The sequence below is a fragment of the Gambusia affinis genome, linkage group LG22, assembly GCF_019740435.1.
Source record: "Gambusia affinis linkage group LG22, SWU_Gaff_1.0, whole genome shotgun sequence".
NCBI lineage: Eukaryota > Metazoa > Chordata > Actinopteri > Cyprinodontiformes > Poeciliidae > Gambusia > Gambusia affinis.
Genome location: NC_057889.1, coordinates 6,489,888 through 6,510,397, shown reverse-complemented (window position 1 = coordinate 6,510,397; position 20,510 = coordinate 6,489,888). Strand labels below are relative to the sequence as shown.

At 37.1% G+C, this 20,510-nt stretch overlaps 1 protein-coding gene across 8 annotated transcripts in view; it reads left to right on the top strand.

Moving 5' to 3' along the window:
* The first annotated feature begins 145 nt into the window (after nucleotides 1–145).
* The window catches only part of LOC122824907 (disks large-associated protein 2), a 99,860-nt gene continuing 79,495 nt past the window's right edge, over nucleotides 146–20,510 (top strand). For 4 of the 8 annotated variants that reach the window (XM_044105794.1, XM_044105797.1, XM_044105793.1 and 1 more), the window contains exon 1: nucleotides 5,184–6,203. In XM_044105794.1, coding sequence (XP_043961729.1) covers nucleotides 6,029–6,203 — 175 coding nt within the window. In that variant the 5' untranslated portion in view covers nucleotides 5,184–6,028. Of the gene's footprint in view, nucleotides 279–800; nucleotides 856–5,183; nucleotides 6,531–20,510 lie in introns of those variants that run through there. The other 4 variants (XM_044105796.1, XM_044105795.1, XM_044105798.1 and 1 more) reach the window with 3 other exon arrangements.

Genomic DNA, 20,510 nt, shown 5'->3' with positions numbered 1-20,510 from the left:
TGACCAAAACATCAGTGTTTTGTAAGTCATCTCTCCAAGGCATGAAGTCTGCCGTTGCGTCGAGAGTTGCGTCGGACAGGGAAGCGCACACCAACCGCCTTCATAATTTTTACCATCATGGGAATCTACGGCCGCACTGCTGCACAGCCCTCTAACCAACATGAATGTCTTTACGCGTTCCAGGGGACATGATCGCCGTTCCCTCGTTAATCGCCCGTTTACGATTAAAGAAGAAGAAGTGACCTTCTCTGAGGCGGAGGATGTCAGCTCTGAAAAAGGTAAGAAAATAGGGGCTCAGAAGTACGAAGACAGGCGGAGTGTTTGTTTATGCACGAACCGAGCTTGTGACGCGGGGCTTGTTTTTCTGCTTATTGTTGGGTTGAAATCCAGGTGCATCTGCCCTGACGCGTTGTAGAGGGTTTTTATGTTTTATTTTTTATACTGACCATCTGATGCAAAGCAGCCACGCACACCCGCGGACTAAAAGCTCACGTCTCAAGAAAAAGTCAGAAGTTCTGCAGAGCCAGAATGAGTCACTCAGTGACTGATTTTTCACTTTGTCAATCAATCGTACCCGAAAATGAATGATGTGTGGGTGAGGTGTTGGGAGCGTTGTCAATGTTTGGAGAAGGACAGGGGCGGTGGGGGGCACACATGTTTCTCGAGTCCTTTCTATTTATTATTGCCCACATGTTCCCATTGTGTTGTTTCCCACCAGTCAGTAAATCTGTGTGTGTGTATATGTGTGTGTGGTGACTCAGCTGTACTATATCTGTCATCCATCTTTTCATCTGTCACAGGTGTTACCATGGCTACTACAGACTCACTGCTGTCTTTTCTTTGAGAAGGACTCAGGTAAGCTGTGGGAAGGGTGACTCATTCACCTTTAATGGGGGCATGCTCACTTTAATAGACAGTTTATCTTTTTACATCTTGTAACTGGCTTGCCAGTAGCAGTGATTTGCTGGAATGAGACATTAGGGGGGCATTAACACTGGTAAGAAGGAGAAGCTGTGGGAAAGCTGAAATTTCTTTTCTATTTTCACCAAGGGGGACAGATTTTCTTGTAATCTTTTTTGACAGTGCTTTTCATCAAAAGTTCTTCATCCTTTTCAGAGGTCTTTCAAAGCCTTTCGTTGGGTTTTGGCTGCTGTTTTATTTAGTTTGTGCCTGCACATATCATGCAGTGTTTGCCTTAAAATAAAGTGGACAGGGACAAAAATAAGAAAAAGGGAAAAACATTGAATCAGATATGACACAGGACCTGAGACATGCATCAACCTTGGACTGATTCTGCTGTACCTTTGAACAAGTTTTCAAATCCTTTTAACTTTTTCACGTCATGTCGCGTTACAGCCAAACTTCATTAGACGAAATTTTGATTTTAAGACAAAGACCAACCCAAAACAACACATAATTGTGAAGGGGCAGGAAAGAGTATATATATAAATATATATATACACGAGTAAACATTTGGCAGAAGGAGCTCTGGTCAAATGAGAAAATAAAATATCTTTTGGCTATATTTACAGTGCACAACCTCAAATTTTGTTGAAGTAATACATGTATACTTTAACCTTTATATACAGTAAATCAGTATACTAATTCACCAAATCTGCATATTTTGTGCAGCTGCTACACTCATTTTCTTTCTAGTTCTGCTAACCTGCTGTGAAATTATCAAGCCCACACTTTGATCTCAAAATGCATCACAAATCAAAAGTAAGCAGATGCTTATAGTGATGATAAATTGTTGCTTGTTTCTATTAAACATCTCTGTTACACTCCAGCAAAGCCAGCTTCATACTAAGACTCTCACAGTGATTAAAGAAAGTTAGCAAATGTGAGATGTTGGCGAAGTCGTAGTGTGTAAAGCAGAAAAATATTGCTAGTCATTAATTAGTTACACTCTGCATGACTCCTTCTCTCAGCAGAGGTCAGAGCTCAGAGAAACATCGGAGTAAAAAACAGCTACAGGGGTCTGCAGGCTTTCTCCTGGCATTTTTTGGGTATTGATGTTGATCAAATGCTGCATGGAAACACTGAGCTCAGATAGCGTCACTGCCCCCTTGATGCTTTTGAAGCCAAAGGCCAAGATGAAATCACCAAATATAGATCTAATTTATTAATTCGCCTTGAAATTATGTTTCCTCTACATGGCGCACAAATGAAGGACGCAGTAAGGAATGAAGGCAGTCATAGTAATCTCAATAACATTTCTCTATGTTTTCCTCATGGAGCCAAGTTCTTTTAATTAGAGATGTAATGATCCAAGACTTGTGGCAGATTTTCAGTCTTATTTTTCGCAAAGCTCTGACCTGCCTGTGTTAATTTCTCATTTCTCTTTAAGAAAATACAATTAATCAGTGTTCAACATATTTCTTTCTAGCCTTCCTGCTCGGAATAGTAATTAATCATTTATGTATAGAATGATTAATTATTCTATACAGGCAACGTCACACTTTCAGTGTCAGAAAGCAGTTGCTGTAAAACAAGGTGTTACTGCTTTTAAAAACATAGTTATCATGGAGTCCTCATTTTATGTTAGTGATTGAAACAAATGTTAAGATTAGCTTCACTAAAATTGTAGTCTTTGTGTTTATTCTAAGACAATCTAGGATAGGTTTCCAAAAGGTTGCTAACATTTCTAAATTGTGTATGTAACAGCCAAAACTGAAAAATAGTAGATGGTGTAGAAATGAAATAACTAACACCTGCCAAAATCCAACTTTATGTTAAAGCAGCCTGAAGCCCTGGTCTGGATGCTTTTATTGAATTTACACTGTCCTTCATTTCTAATTTCTTCAACATATTCTGCATGCTCTAACTAAAAATACATCACTGATACTGAAAATAGCCTAATTTTGAGTCTTCTTTTTTCACAGTAACAACTGTGAAAAGTTGTGGTTAGACCTGGTAGGGGATATGGTTGCTGGTTCGAAAAAAGATTTGATATGTTTAAATTCTAATCATTTGATTATTCTTAGATGATTTCATGGGCCATAAAGTGTTATTAGTTTTTCAAGTTTTCTGAAAAAAATTAGCCATTTTTAAGACATTCATAGCAATTTAAATGCAGTTTCTTTCTATTCTTTCTAAAACTGCTCTTGTTCATTAAGCCACTTAAGTCTGACTAAAAATCATTTATGAAAATTAAATCAGTAAATGAAGTTGGGTTACTCATATATAATTACCCTCCTTTATTTAGCTGACTCTACAAACACAAAATTCTATCCCAGGTTACGATTCATGTAACTGGGCAAATACATTTTGCAATTGCAACATTTTACATATTGCACTGATATTGTAATGATGGAGCCACAGTAAGATACAAGATCTAGACAGAAAAGGCTTTCAAGGTCCTTCAGAAAGACTGAAGAGATGTTGGTTGAGAGCACTTTGAAAGACCACATTGATCAATGACTATCCAATAATCAAAAAAGATCAGATTTGTCTTGTTTTACTAAGGTAGTAGCTGTTTTTCTTTTCTTCTGTTTAATCATCATGTTGATTTTGCATGTATCTAAATGTCATTGTTTTTGCTGTTCAGTATTAAAATGTCCTCCTTACACTTGGATGTCAGGTCTAACAGCATTTGTTGAACTTGGACTAATAGTCATGTGTGATAATCACGTTGTGTAAATGTCCTTTTTTGTTTTACAAATGAGCTGACAGGGGAGATTCAGCCCACCTACCCACAGAGATTATCTGGGAGTTAATCATGTGTAGTGTCCCACTGTGTCTTTACAGCCTTTGTCAGCAGGAAAACTTTTGCTGAAGGGAGTATAGATAGTGGAACGTAATTTCTTATTTGATGTGCACAACGTAAAGAATCGCTAAGAGTTTAATCGCCTTCATCAGCCACACGCAGAAGCTACGCTTGATCATATCTTAGTCATCATTTTCTCAAGGTTGGAGAAGAATGTTAACGACTATGTGAAGCAGATAGTTTTAAGGAATATAAACCACAAATTGCATGCAGCTGTTCCTGAATTTCTTTCTTTTCCTTTTTTTTTGTTAGAGACGGAGATTACAGTTCATAGATGAGGATCTTAAGAAATTGAAATCTTTGTTTGGGAAGGGTTTTTAAAAAAATAAAACAGGATAGCACCACTAGATGGGACTGTTTCATAAGTCACATGCCTTGATCTCTCTAGTGATTCTCCAAACCTGACTAGTTTTACAACAGGCTGTGAATTGCTTTAGAGGGAAAACCTTGTAGGAATTACTGTTTCTGCTCAATATTTTTAGCACCCCAACTATTCAGCTGGGGTACTGAATAATCTTTAGGTCTTTATGCAAACGACAAAGACCCAGGTTTGAAAGGAATTATTTAAATGTTCCATATATTTCTACAGACATGTTATATTTTATGTTCTGAGGAATTGGCGGATTGATAATGAACACAACTTTGATTTTAAAAGACTACAAATTCGACAAAGAAGTTTGAAGTTTCTAGCTTAGTGCTGACTGAATATTTGACCATTCTTTTTGACTGCATTGATTTATTTAATTCGAAATAATTGTTTATGGGCTGCAGAGTGGTTTGATTGCTAACACTGTTGCGTTACAGCAAGACAGGAAGGGTCTGGGTGTGAATCCTAGTTTGGGTTCTTTCTGCATGCAGTTTGTCATTCATCGTGCCACCCAATGCACCAGTAACATCTAAAGTGAAACAGATCAACAGTATGATGCTACCACCACAGCGCTTGACTGTTGGTACTTTGCTGTTAGGTTGAAAAGCGTCACATTGACTCCTCTTATTCTTTTCATGATGAATAGCTACATTGTTGTAAAAATATCTCCACAAGACATTTGGATTGTTTGTGTGTGGTGCTGCAAATCTCAATCAAGTTCAAGTTGTTCACTTTAAAACCAGTAGCTCTTTTACATTTAACTGGAAAAAACCAGTTAAAAGTTAAATTCAGTCAATTTATAGTTTATATTTAGCTTCAGTTTTGGTTGCTTTATAGCACTTCAACTGATTACCATTCATCTGATGGTGGAAAGGCAGATTTGGATAAAATCATTCCTATTGAAAATGTAGACTATGCTTAAAATTGGTCGATGTCTATATACTAACTAATTTTAACAAGCTTAAAAATTATTTATCTTAAGTTATAATACATACATATAATAAATTCAATGTTTTCACAACAGATACAAAAAAAAAACGATGTAGCCATTCATTTACTGTGAGTTTAAGGAAGCAAAGTAAAGAAAAGCACTATCACAGCTCCCAGAGATATTGGACACTCAAACCTTCATCTATCTGCTCTGCGAATCGTTTATATCTGTATCATCTGTTGCTCACAGATCATTTTTATCTTAAGCAGAGAAATATTCTCCCACTCAACTCGTGCTGCTCAGAATACAAATGCAGCTTACATTAGATTCTAAAATCAATAGGATCCTTTCCCAATCTGTATTAATTCCTCTCTCAGATTGTCTCTCAACCTTTGAAGCTCTGCTTTCACTGCAGAATGAAGAGGATGTTGAAGAAGAAAGGACGTGAGGGGAATCTGAGGGCATTTAAACTTTGAGATCAAGTGTTCTGCTTGATGGGTGAAATGTGTGGTTCTAGTTTGGATAAAATAAATTCCCAGACTTTTAAATTCCCGCTGTTGCGTTGAGTTTAGAAGTGCCGCACTGAAAGGGAACCACTGATTTTGCCTTTCTTGTCGGTTGTGATTAATTTTCTCAATGGACTGTGTGCCATTTAAACACCTGGAGGTGGAACACAAAACATGCCATATCTCTGATGGAAGCTGGGTGCTTACAAGAGCATGCAAAAAATGACTTTTTTTTCCCCTTCCCAGAAAATGATGTCATTGCAGTGAGTGGGTTAGGTTTGGGGAGCTTTCATGTCATAATTAAGAGCGGAACATACATGAACACATGCAGGAGCTTGGAAACAGAGCTGAATTATGAGCATTTCGGTGCTACCGCAGCCTCTGTGAGGAGGAGATTGTAAAGCAAACGCATGAAAATTGAGAAATGCAGATACAAGGAGGAAGCATGAGTGTGCATGCTGATTGGGATGAGAGTGCGTGGAGCCGCTGAGCTGCAGAACTTCCGAATCCAGCAGATGGGAAAGTCCACGTCCTGGCTTTGTGATGATCCGTGGGAGCAACATGCAACTCGCGCCGCTGCCTCGCACTGCTGCAGTGGAGGAGTAAATGCAGAGCCCGACACTGCTCCAGGTGATCCACAGCAGCCCAGCAGACTGCTCCCTCCTTAGCCTTCCCTCTCCTCTTCTTCCTCCTTCTCCTTCTTTACCTCCACCTCTTTCTCCTCCACCTTTTCCTCCACCTCCTCTTCCTCCTCCTATGTCAGCGCTAATTTTTTCTGTGGGCTTTGGAAAAGATACGAAAGGTACAGAAAAAAAACACAGAAGAGGAATCCTGCTTTCCCCCGCTGCTCTCAAATGAGACACACCTCTGCATGACTATCAAGCCGCTTCCCTGTCATCGTGTGAAGACGCGCTGCATATGTGCTCCAATGTCTCTGGAACATAGAGCTGCTGCAAGGTAGGAAGACTCGGATTGATCCAGGGAAACACTCAAACACTTCTTTTCTCAGGTTTCTCTTTCTAAAAGAAGATGTACATCTGTTTCAGTCTTGCATGCATTTGAATTTAACAGGTAGAAGACAAGTTGCCATAGCAGATTAGGTAACCGGTATTTCTTGCGATCGATGGGAATCACAGAAAGCTGTCAGAGGCACATAGATTGTCTCTACTTTTAAGGGGGAAAGCAGCTTTTTTTCTCCCCCCCCATCGCTCGGAGGGATCTGCAAGTCTTGTGTGTTTGTGAATGTAGGCGTGTGAAACAGAATCAAGCAGAATGAGAGGAATTCATCCAGGCTTGGAGATTGAAAAAACAGATTTTTTTTTTCATTTTGACAGAGTGGCCAGAAAGCTTCCCATTGATCTTATTTGCCGTACAAGTCGATGGAATGGTTGCCTTCAAATTACCGGACACTGTGTCTGCTTTTGTTGTTATGTAATCGTTTTCATGAATTCAGTTTGGCTCAATGAAGGAAGGGAAAAAAAAAAAAAGCCGGTAAAATTTTGTTCATGCATGCAGTTCTAAGGCTGAGAAATTTAAGATTCAAAGTGGGAAGAGATAGAAAAAGCAAGGTGACAGGAGGGTGCAGAACAACTTATTCCAAGGCTCTTTGATTTGCAGAAACCTACCGGGCAAAAGCTGCAAGCATTTCAATCACACATCGGGTCTGACTGTACGTACTCTCAACCTGTAAGTGACTCTAATGAGGGGTTTCTTACCTTCATCCTCCAAACAGGCACTCCTTATAATGACATAATTAGACATAAAGACTAGCCAGTGGTGCAGCGATTTCCACATCTTGCATTTCTGCTTTTGTTTGGATGAAATGACTCAAATTTCTCAGGTTGAGCAAAGAACGAAGAACTTGCGCTTACGGTTCAACACACAGTCCCTGGCTGAAACTCCAACCTACATGTAGGTGCACAGACGTGGTCACACAGCTGTGCAGATTGAATCGGGCTTGCTCTTCCTGTGCAGCAAGGTGTCTGCCTGGTCGTTTGTCATGCGAGGCATTGGGATGCAGGGGAGGATCTCAAAGGAGCAGAGTCGCAGCTCTTCGTGGCTCCCTGGTGGCTTTTTCTGTCTTTGATTCTCCAGCAGATACGCCACTGTTCTGAAATGCTTCACTTAGCTGGAATGAGAGAGGGAAGCTCAGTTGGCAGCCTTGTGAGGGATACAGCCTGCATTACCACAGGAAAAGTGTTGTTTTTTTTTCCCCATCGATATGACTGACTGATTTCTACATACAGATGTGATTGTGAAAAGAATATTTTGACACCTGATCTGCCCAAGGTGTCTCCTGCCTTTTGTTCATTGACTGCTGGGGGGTCCCCCTCCTCCATCCTCACAACCCTGAGCAGCTATAGCAAGTAAATGGACAGATGGATGATGGGAATGCACCTCCTTAACTTCAGATTTCTTTTGACTTTATCAGTATTTGGTCAGATTTAAAATTAGTTTCCCAAGTTTGGATGTCAAATGCAGAAAAAGTTACTTTTTTCTGATTGTAACATTGGCATACTACAGTGCAAAATTAGAATTTAAAAAAGCCCAATTAAACTGGTTTAACAATCTAGCTCCTCAATCACATCATTACGTATCTGTCTTGCATTTCTATGGTGTTTCTATGAAGATTCCAAGCTTTAAATCGTTCTTCACATATCTTATAAAGGATCTCAAGCTAGGTTAGACATTCCATAACATGATTATTTCCATTTAGAGATGTCACAATGCAGCATATTTCAAATATGCTCCACTCACATAACACTTTCACAGTGTTATGTGACTTTTTAATATAATTGGTTGCAGCAGTAACCAATTATCTCATGCTTTTTTATGCAGACGCTCTGTCTGCATAAAGCAGACACTATTTAAAAAATTCCTATTTACATTTTTTAAAATAGTAAACAGGGGGTGTGGCCTTATCTTCAAGTTAATTCAGGCTGTAGTTATTTAACCCACAGTGGTATTTGACAAAAATTGCATTGGTGGATTCTGTAAATTTTACGGCCTATGTCTTAATAAACACACAACAAACAGAAAAGAGGTGCATCATAAATTACACGCCTACTTTATATCCATAAATGGATTTGACGTTTCATACAACAGGCTCCACTAGTTCATGTAAAGAGTAATAATTTTAGATTCACCATCATATATTTCAAATCAAAGAAGCAATAGCAGCTTAAAATGGATTGTTTTACAGTTGATATGAAATAGATTTCTAACAAAGTATACATCTAAGAGTTCAACCTTTTTTACTGATGTATGTAAATCTGGAAACATGGAAATCTGCCTGCCCTTATGCAAGTGTCCTGTATGTATGATGGCAGAAAAGAAATACCAACGAAAACGATTTAAATTTATCTTGGGGGTGGCCAAAGGTTTTTCCAAAGGAGGGCTTAATAATTAGAAATTGCCCATGGAAGAATAGTCTTCCCTGGCGTTCTTTTCAATCATAAAAGTCACTTAATATGATCAGTTCTTCAGTGGGTCTTAAATAATGCATGATGAGATGTAATTTGCAGGTTGTGTAAAAGCCGAAAAATATGAACATGCCTTGTGCAGCTTAATTCTCTACCAATCTTTACTGCATGAGGAAAAATTGATGGAAAATACAGAAAATAATGAAACATATTTTTCTGAAAATGAAAAACACATTAGTGTGATTGTTTCATGCTCAAACTGGGCATGTGTGGGTTTTCTCAGGGTACTTCAGCTTCCTCCCACGGTCTAAAAACATGCATTTTAGGTTATCTGGAGACAGTAAAATGCCCTTAGGTCTGAGTGCATTCATGGAGCGTCCATTTTCACACCACATTTTTACTGGTTTTAGTCAAAGTCTGGTCAGCAGCAGTCATTCTACCTTGAGTTAACTAAATTGTCTCACATGTTGGTCAAGTGAAATATAAAGCTATATAAAAATACCTTGTTGAGGCTTTCAGCTTTCATTAAAAAAAGCTATTTGAAACTGAATTAATGTTTCATATTGCAAGATGGAGGAACAAATGAATGTTTTCTATTTGAAACTATCCATCCATAGTCTATACCCTGCAGACAACCCAAACCCATGCATGCACAACGAGAACATTCAAACTCTGTGCAGAAAGACCCCAAATTGGAATTAAAACCCATGAACCTTTTTGCTGCAAGGCAACAGTTCAACTAACTGCTCCACTGTGCAGCCCTTTGTTTTTACCCACTTTATTCAATTAGACTTTTCATTAGACTCAAATATTAAAAACCTTAAACAGGATTTATGCAAAAAGCACACATGCTGCAGATCACCTATTGCGTCTTTCCGCATGACAAAAATGAAAACAGATGAGATTTCCTTCCATCCATCCATTTTCTGTACAAGTTTATCTCTAGTGGGGTCAAGAGGGCTGCTGGTGCCTGTCTCCAGGAAACATTTCGGGTGAGAGGCGGGTTTTCACCCTGGACAGGTCGCCAGTCTGTCGCAGTGCAACACAGAGACAGACAGGACAAACAACCATGCGATGAGATTTCCTCTCCTTTTTATTTTTTGTCTAGTTTTTATTTGTAGATGAAAATGTCAGTTATTCTGCAATGGTTTTAGTTAGTCTGCATGCGTTTTCTTTCTCATTTTTTGTTTTTAATTAATACTGCATGCATGGTCGTTTGTCATGTATGGTTCTGTTTGAATTTTATTGTATCACACTATTAACATAATTCAAAACAAAAGCTTTTAAGATGATCTTACTATTTTTTTCAAAACAACGCATGAATTATTCCTACTGTTATTAAAATAATATATTGAAAAATGTGGTTATATTTTTAATGTAGATGGCATTTAATCACTTTCTGAATTTTGAAGCCTAGACTTAAAGAAAAAAAAAACAGCTACAAATGTAGTAATAGTAGAAGTAGTTATTTTTAAGTGCTTACTGCACAGAATATCATAAAATATATTGATCTGCTTTTTCTATAACTAGCTGATGTGAGCTAGTTAATTAGCCAGGCTGCTAAAATAGACACTGCTTAAAATATTCCCTGATAGTAATTTTCCTGGTCTTTGGAACTGAAAATATTTCCAAAGCAATACATTTTTTGTATAAACCGAATCCGTTTCCCTTCACTGACTCAACAGTTGTGGTTGAAGTTTGCTTTTTTTACTCTGTTCTCCATACAGGCAGAGATATTGTTCAGCACTTTTTCTGACATCTAATTACAAGGAAGCATGATGGAAGGTGTATGCAGTTCAGAAACCATAGCTGCTTCAACCAACCAATGAGTAATTTCTTGTGCGTTCCCTCCCTGTGGAAGGAGGTCTTCTATCTCTAGGCTGACTCTCTAGGTCTAAACTTATTTTTGCCGTTTGTTTCCAAAGAGTCCCTTCCGTGTCCAGATGTTACTTTGCACTTTTTAGATCATAACTTTTGTGACCTACTCATACATAAAGCAGTCACCAATACAAGCCATTTTCTCAGCTAAACTACCTTGTAGCTTGTTCATAGTAGAATTACTTCTTTGCTTTCTCTTTGTCTAGTAACACATTTTATCTGAACACTTTCTTTGTCCACTGCACTTCATTAAAATGTTGGTTTTGGGAGGTAGAATTACATATTGTAATTTGTAACATTTTGCATCTTTTAACTGTCGGTTTTGGTCACTTAGCTTAAAAGTTAGATTCTGACTCATTTATTTTTTTTAAATAACCCATAATTTGCTATTTTTTGAAAATAACTACATTAGAGATTGACCTTATAAACAGTTCCAAAAGTTTGCAAATGTCATTGTTGCTGTTTAAATCCTTTCTTCATAAATTAGCAAAGAAGTGTTTATGAAATGGCTAATCTGGTTCTGTTCCCCATTTGTCTACTTATGGCGTATGATTTGTTTTAGGATTAAGCCGCGCTGCCTCTGACTGTTAATTGAATCTTTGCTTTTCTGCTGAGGTTTGGAGGTCAGGAGAAAGAATTAACTTCCTGTTATCTAACAGGCTGATTCATTACCTTGTGCAGAGCAGGACAATTTATAAAAATGCAAGATAATTCTACTAAGCTGTAGAATACTGGTGACCACACACTTATTTTAAACTCGGCTTTTATGTTGTCTCACTCCTCTGGGTGCATCCCGATCTGGAAATGCATCGTAAAACTGGAATATCCGGGCCCAGTTCTTCTTTATATTCTGTTGAGTAAAGCTGATGTTTTTTAGAATGTGCAATTTCCTCTTTGCATCTTGGTCCAAGCTGGCTATGACTGAATGTAGTCGGAAGTGTGCAGAAGGCATTAATTCCAATCTGCAAGCGTAAATCAGTTAAATTGAGCATGGATAGCTAGTTTTCTTTTCTTTTCTTCTTCTTTTACGTGATTGCATTAAAATAGATGAAATTTTTCTGAAGCTGCAATATGAGACAGCAATGATGACAGACATGTCAAGTAGCAACACCTCCCTGGGATTCCACAATTAACTTTCCACTTCATGAAGGATCGTGTGTGTGTGTTTGTGGGTTTTTTCTCCCCACCAATTTATAGACAAGAGTGTTGTAGTTTCACATCATTTCTCTGTCTTGTCAGTTGTCTTCTATCATGGCTGTGCCACCTATTAATTATTTTTGCAGCATCTCAGTTCATCAACTTTCAGCTTGCATCACATCAGATCACAAAGCTTTAAGAGACACACACAGCATCTCAACTTAGCAACTTATAATTAGAGAAGTGCAAACAGTAAATACCTTGGAGCAGCGCTTCTCACAAGCTTTGCCTCAGTTTTCCCATTTACCACCATCTTGATTTTTTTGTTTTTTTTTTTTTAATTTCTACATTAAAATAAAGAAAAAGGACAAAAAGAAATGAGCATGAATTGGTATGACAGACTCAGTATGAAAACCTAAAGTAAATTTATCATGGCTTTACAGTATTTACACATTTAAAATTAAATGTAAAAGGGGATCAACCTGTTGTTTTAAGCAATCAAATTAACCAATATCCCTGCAAACATGAGGAAAAAAAATAAAGAATAAAGTCTAGCTAAATTTAGTGAAGTTACCAGTATAACTGCTTTCATATAAAAAAGCTTATTTCACATTATATATTCCACAAAGTATTATAAACATCTTTCTATGGTTTTGAAGGTAACACATAATTACTTGTTTTAGTAATTATAGTCAGCCTGTTTAGACTGGTTTATGATCTTGGAACTGGAAAACAAATACAAAAATTAAAAGGGAAATCACAGAGTTACCCACTATCAATTCTTCCTGATTCGTTGTCATCTGCTCCCGGTACTTAAAATATTCTCACCTCTCTTTTGGGAAGTGCATCATGAAGTGACATCTTAATAATTCATCTTTTTGGCTGTTGGTCCATATAAACTCATCATCATGTTGAAATTTTGTCATTAAAATAGAAAAGAAAAAGCAAAACATTTGCCAACTTTTTTGTGGCAAATGTATATTTGTGGAATTTGTGGAATATTTTATAATTTTATTTAATTTTTAAAAAAAAAGGCAGTTTCCAAAATCATGGGAAGGAAAGAAATATATATATATATAAGAGAATAAGAATTATAAAAATTAAATTATACAACTCCACTCCTTCTCCTTATGTCCCCAGAAACACTGCTAAACCTTGCATTTGGTAATACAGTGGTTGCCCACCTAGTGGAGTATCTGAACATAATTTTCAATTTTTTTTTGGTGGACGGCAACACCAAATTATTTGCTGAAGATTTGCCTAGTTGTGGATTTTTTTTATAAAATATTGGAAAGAAAATCCAGCTTGGGGGGTTTAATTACCTGGGCGCAATGTTACTGACTGGGGTTTGCAAAGCAGCCGATCCAGGAGCTCCATTGACAAGTAGCAGGTTTCCAGATGCTCTGACCCAGTTGTAGAGCCCTCGCCCTGGTCAAATATTGTCAAAGTCTTATAGCTGCTATCTCAGAGGACAAAATGTACAAAATGTGTACATTTGATTGAAGACAATCAGTGTTATTCACTTCACCACTCAGTGGTCATGTTATGTTCAATCACTGTTTTTGAATCTACTAAAATAATCAATGACTGTGACCACCAATGTTATTTTTTGCTATTTTTGTTTAGGAAGATGGAATAAACATAAATTTTTCTAGTCAATTAAACTGGATTCTAAGACACAACATTTTAGTTTTCTTTTTTGGACACTAGGTAAAAACCTAAAATGTTTATAATTTTTTTTTTCTCCTTTAGTGATTTCCCCGCTTGTTCTAATTAATATTTTTATATGAATTTGCAGCTGTATGTACCCATTTCCCTCTAAACATGAGTATTATTAATATAATCTCTGCTCTTTCATCACCATTCCAAATCTGATATCCGATTTTTGTCTTGTGGGCAAACAGTAAGAACCCGGATGGAAATAACCAGAATTCCTGCTCCCTGTTTCAATCCTTCCAACCATTTTTGGTAGCAAGTGAAGCTGTGTGGGGGTGGATGAGTGAGTACAAGAGTGAACAAAGAGTGCGTTCAGAGGAGTGAGCTAGATATGGGCATCAGAGAGAAACGCTACCGCACAGGAACATGAGGAAACTCATCCTCTCTTTGCAAATTTTTACAGTTGCAAAAAATATGATCTATTACAAAATAATGAATGTTGACAATAACGTGGGGCCACCCAGAGATTAGTCCTAGCACAAATTGTTCACACCACCCTAAATGCAAAAAATAAAACTTATTGCAGTTCTGTGGCTCAAACTTGGTTTTTATTCATTTCTCTGCAATGCATCTTATCGCCAAGACCAAGCATGAATGCCATTTTACCTCCACTCAAGCTTTTGACTGTTGAAACAATGTTGAGAGAACATTTTACAGTTTACTGGAACAGAACCCCCTTCTTTTCTGTCTGAATCTGATCCAAAATGTATCACTTTGCAAGTCCGGTTCTGTTTGTGTAGAAAGTACACAAAGGTAAACTCCAAATCAAAGACTGATGAGAGAAGAATTGTACCGTGCAAACTGAACAGCAGGATGAAAGAATTCATAGTAGATGTCCAATATGTCATCTGGATTGCATAGCCCTTTAAACTTCAGGAAATCCCCCTTCCAGGTGTGTTTGTGTGCATGTTTTGGGACAGAAAATGGTGTCGCAATTAATAATAGAATCAGTTGTCTTGTGTGTGTGTGTGTGTGTGTGTAGTGTGATTTGGCTTCCCTAATGAGGACTTTAGTCTCTGACAGTACGCTGAGCGGGATATGCTGCTCTCCAGCTTGTTTCCATGGAGATACTGAGGAGGTGTAGCTGCCCCCTACCCTCCTCCCACCCCCTTTCTTTTCTGCTGTACATTCCTCCAAACAGTGCTTCTTCATAAGATGGATCTGGGCCAGAGTGTGCCTGTGTGTGTAACGGAGGATTAACTGTGTGTTAACGGGTGTACCGATACTTTGGGAGTCATTGACTGATGTTGGTGTGCAATTGTTGTAGTGTTAAGTGATTGTGTTGTGAATACACAGTATGATAGTGTTTGTCAGTGTGTGTTGCACAGCCTGCTTGTGTTATTTCTACTGGTGGCTAATCCTGAAGCTCTACAATAGCAAATGTGGAATGAGTGGAGTGAATTACAGAGGATAAATTAAGAAATTGATGTGTGTGCGTGTGTGTGAGCATCAGCTATGTAGGTTAATCAGTCAGTAAAAGAAAGAATTTAGTAAGATGGAGACAAAGAAATAAGAAACTGAAGATAAAAATAAATGATCTAATTACTCTAGAAATTAATCGTCAGTTCTAAATGTTACATGTTGTAGTCTTCTACTTTTTCTTAGTTTCAGATCCCCTTATCAAGTATTCATATCCATTAAACTTTTTTTTTAACCTTTTACACCTCAACTACAAACTTCAGGGAATTTAAACAGAATTTCATATGATAGACAAAGTTCAGTGGATCCTTGGTATTTGAGTGGTTGAGGGATCACATATGCCTATGAATAGTTAAAATCCAAGAATTTGTGAAATCTGCTCTAAAAACGCTTATACGTATATTTTAATATTTCACACACAAAATACCTTCATATCCATTAATACGCACCGTGGAAACCATCTTACCACTACCGCAGAAACTAATATTTACACTCATTCTTGTCTGTGCTCTTGGGGGTTCAGCAAATTGGTGCCAAAGAAAAAATGCCAGTACTGGGTTGCTGCACTGTCCATCAAATATTTTTGATATGCTCTATAAAAACAAATGTGAATGGATGGTTTTCCTGGAATAATTTAGAGTCCACCAATAGGCAGGAGTCTGTATTACCACTGCACCACTGAAAAGAGGAATGGAAAAGATAACATGTTTTTATGATTTAAATACTTTTTACAGGTGAAAGTATGAAAATTATGATCAGTACTCATTCATTAATTCAGGCCCATTGTCTGTTACCCCTAAATTAAATCCTACGCCTCTGCATGTATTTTAAAATTAGAAATGCAATTCTTTGCACATGAATCACACTAGTAATGGTTAATGCTCATTACACACCAAGAGTTATCTGTAAAGCACTAGGCAATCTGAGTTATGCCTAGTTATACCTAATTTCACTAATTTACATGCTAAGTGTCCATGTTTACATCTTTTGTTCCCATGCATTATTTCCTAGTTAATTATCTTAAATTAGGAAAAAACACTTTTTTAATAACTGTTTTAATAACTGTAAATTAATTGCAGTGTCAAGGCAGTTTTATGTTAAAAATACTCTAAACCTCAATACTATAAATACCTTGATAGATGTGTTATTTTTTTGATAACGTAACCACTCTGTGCTGTGAAATCAGTAACAAAATCCAACAGTTCTTGCTTGGAAAGGTGACAAAGGTGACAAGAGATTCCTGCCAGACAAAAGAGGCCACCACAGGGACGAAGTGTGTCCAAAATAGCTGTGAAAGGAATCTTTTTGCTGTGACAGGCTGTTTTAGTGGAGACCTGAACAGAAAGTGCCTGCTGCAGCCTGGCCAGGGCAATCCTTGTACCAAATATAGATTTTTTTAATCCTGTAACTTTTTTTATTAATACGATGTTTTTCTGACTTTGAAAGTTAATTCTTAAAACTATTGATAGCATCTGACATCTTCATCCATCCATCCATCCATTCATTCATTCATTCATTCATTCATTCATTCATCCATCCATCCATCCATTCATTCATTCATCCATCCATCCATTCATTCATTCATTCATCCATCCATCCATCATTTGAACAAAGTCAAAGGTTGTGCAGAAAAGTTGCAAAAAGTGTCCCTTGTATCCCTTAAAATGCAGGCCAGTTTCAAGTCAAGACATGAAAACTGGTAGACAAGTAAAACTCTGCAAGTTGAATAAAAACTCTTTTTGGAGGAATGCCCTAAACTCAGCAGAAAATATGCCGTTTTGGGGCAATTTTAACTTTTTACCTGTAATTTTAAAGGGATATTGATATTATTTTACATTACAACAGTAACAGTTCTGCCTACTTCCTGGTCTTTTGTACGTTTTTTAGTGTTGTTGCAGATTTTATATTAATAATGGTTGAAAAAAAAACAACATATGTTTATATTTTCCTTTTTTCTTTTGTTATCAGGAAGGAAAAGGGATTAACTGCATCAAAAAAAATCTAGTTTCAGTTTGATTGGCTTTGTGATTAAATGTCAATGTTTTTTTTTACTACTGTCAATATACAATGAACCGCTCTCTGTGCAGCTAATAAAATATGCTTAAAAGACAGGCAGCAGTCATCTCAGTCTCACTCTCTGGGGAGCATTTATACGATCAGTGCAAGTCACTGCAGGAGAAATGCTGTGTGTGTGTGCGTGTGTGCGAGTGTGTTTAGACATTAAGAATACCCTTACCCCTCAGACTTGATCTTTTCCCAGTGCATGCTACCTGCTGTGTGTTAATGACCAGAGTGCTCTGACTCACACAGGGCGAACGCGTCTGCCAGGTGGTTCTTGTCCACACAGGCAATTCAAGGCACTAATCCTAATGTGTAAAAGCAGCATCCAGTCAGGCCAAAAAGGGGAAGGCTGGTGGCAACGGACAGGATGAAACAGAAGCATTGGTTAGTACTGAATTGGTGTGCAGCTTTGGTGGAAACTCACATTCTTCTCTGTCATGTTTCTGAAGAACATGGGTAAACAACTAGAGATTGCTAAAGAAGCGTTTTAAAGGTATTAACTCAGACCACTTGTGAAAGGCCTCTGGTTTGACATTTGACAGATGCCAAGTTACTATTCTACCCTCTCACAAAGCGCGAACCCTTTTTTAGTTTCTATTCCAAATCAAACATCTTCAAAGTGTTATATCACTCTGGCAAGTCTTTAATAAAAACTCTTCCTTTCTGGAAACTCTCCATTATCCATGTAAAATGGTTTGACTTGACTCTCAGATGCTGCTGGCTCTTTACACCATTCATATTTTTCTTATTTGATCTAAATCTCTGTTTACTGCAGATTTTACAAACATGAAGACATTAAAATGCAAAAGTAAAAAAGCCGTATCTTTTACCAATAAGACATCTTCAGAAAAGCTATGAATGTGTGAGCTGGTTATCTGCTGTATTCCAGTTTGTCCACTAAGAGCTCTTTCAAACCTTGTTAGCAACATTTTGTGGCTAATGTAATAATTTATATCTTATTTTTGATATTTTTCTCAGCACTTTCCCTGAAAATGGCCTTGCTTTGGACTGAAAATAAGTGAACTCAAATGTAAAGAAACAGTTTTAGACAACTTTAAACAACTGAAAGAAATCCTGAGCTTGTAAAAACAAAGTGAAGAAATGAAAAATGACTAAAGACATTTGTATAGCATTATGCTTTTAAATGTTCTGTTTTCCAAGTGGACTGATAAAAATTTATACACGTACAAGTTCAATGCCTTTAAAATCAGTAGTTTGAATGTACAGTTCTCTATAATTTGAACAGGGTCGAAATTAGGCCAACATAAAAGATAGGCATCCATCCCCACTGATACATGCAAAAATGTAATTTAGCAAGTTTCAAAGAAACCACAGACTTTTTGTTGCTGTTAGCAAAGCTCTGGCATAATTCTGACTTGATGATTGACAGATCTTATTATGAGAAATGTTACATTTCATTTAAACTGGCTCGTTTCCTGGATACCCTGCATCATACTCATTAATACCTCAAATAGGCACAGGACAGACTAAAAATAGTTTACACTAGAGCTTTGATAGAGTCATTCAAGAAGCTTAACGTTAACTTCTATCATCTCTGAAGCTCGTTTTGATGATTTATTTATGTTGGAAAGCCATAATTTGTTGGAGAATTGTAGAATTTGGAGATAGTACTTCACTGTATTCACTTTGCACAGTGTACAAATATTTCTGACTAAAAAAACTCTTAGCATAATGGTGCCACCACCTTACTTGACAGTTTGTACATTGCTTATATAATGTACATTACATACATTGCTGATCCATATCTGATCCATAACCCATCAGTTATGGATCAGAATCTGGTCAGAACATAGTAAATTATTATATTCAAAGGAAAAAGAAGACATGGACACAAGATGTTGGTAAAAGATGGAGACTAGGTGTAGGGAGAAAATAGAAACACAAAAGTAACGCTTCATAAAATGTTATACCTTATCACATACGTTATAAAAATTTGCAAACCTTTTGCACCAAGTCATGTTATATGCTGCTGTGACAAATAACCTCCATGGAAAACCCTAAGTCCACATCTGGAAGGGGAGAAAACAAAATTACAAGTGCTTTTTATTAGCCTCCAATTTTCTCATTTTAACCTATGTCTCTCAAAATCAAGACTTTTTTTCTTCTATTTATGAGCCATGAACAAAGTATGACACCATATTATAAGACCTTTATGGAAACATATTAATTGCTACTCATTTAATTGGATAGGACTTAACAGAATCTGCTTGTCAGCTCAGAAAAATGAGCCTTAAAGATTTTGGCTGCACGCTCTGATGTGTCAGGATGCCAAGGTGAGGAGACAGACAACAAAGTCCAACCCCCTGCTGGTTGTGACAGTTTAATTCAAAACTAATTATGTAAAATACTGAATCTTGTCTAAAGGTTCTCTATATTAACCCATTGATGGAGTGAAAATGTTGGCATATGCCTTCAGAAAGCTTGTATTAGACTCAAGTCAGTATTCTAACTATTTTTATGGTTTTGTGGTATGGAGGAGCATATTTAAAACATTTTTAATTAAGCTTTAATTCTGGCAAATCATTATCAGGAAGGGTATAACTTTAGTTGCAAATATTGCCTGTTTAGATAACATTCACATTGAGCACTTCAGAGACCGGCCAACACATTGTAGGATGAGATCAAGAGATGAAGAAAAGCAAATATGTCTCTGCTTTAAACCACTTTCTCACAGTCTGTTTAGACACAAAATCTATTTTCACAAGGCTCACAAATCAACATGCTTTGTGTGTTTTGATGCAGTGTTCCAAAATCCCCAAACCTTAGAATCTTTATGTTGAAGTGTTACAGTAAGTCAGGGGGTCCCACTTAAATCATTTTCAAAAAAACACGCAAACACCCTCCTGGCCTCTTTATTCTTTTATGAATCATGTTTTTATTAATGTACAATGGATCACAAGGTTGTGTGTACTTTCACAACATGCACAGGCGGTGGGCGTATAACTCGGCCGCGTTCACCTTAGCGAAATCTTGATATGAATCTGGGATTTTCCCCTTTTCTTGTCTGAGTTCTGTTACCATCCTGATGAATGTTTTTCATTTATTTATGCAATTAAGACATTTAGTGCTAAAACATAACGTGATTGTGATAACTTTATCAAACCGTCTTCAAACCGCTATCAAAAGGAGAACTTCTAACAAATCTTAAGTATTTTTGCTACTTTTCAATAACTTAGTCATCTATGCTGTTAAATTTTTGTTAGAAATTTTATCTACATATATTTGGTGCTGTTTAGAAATATTGTGAACATATAGTGGCATAGTTGAAATTTAAGGGACTGTT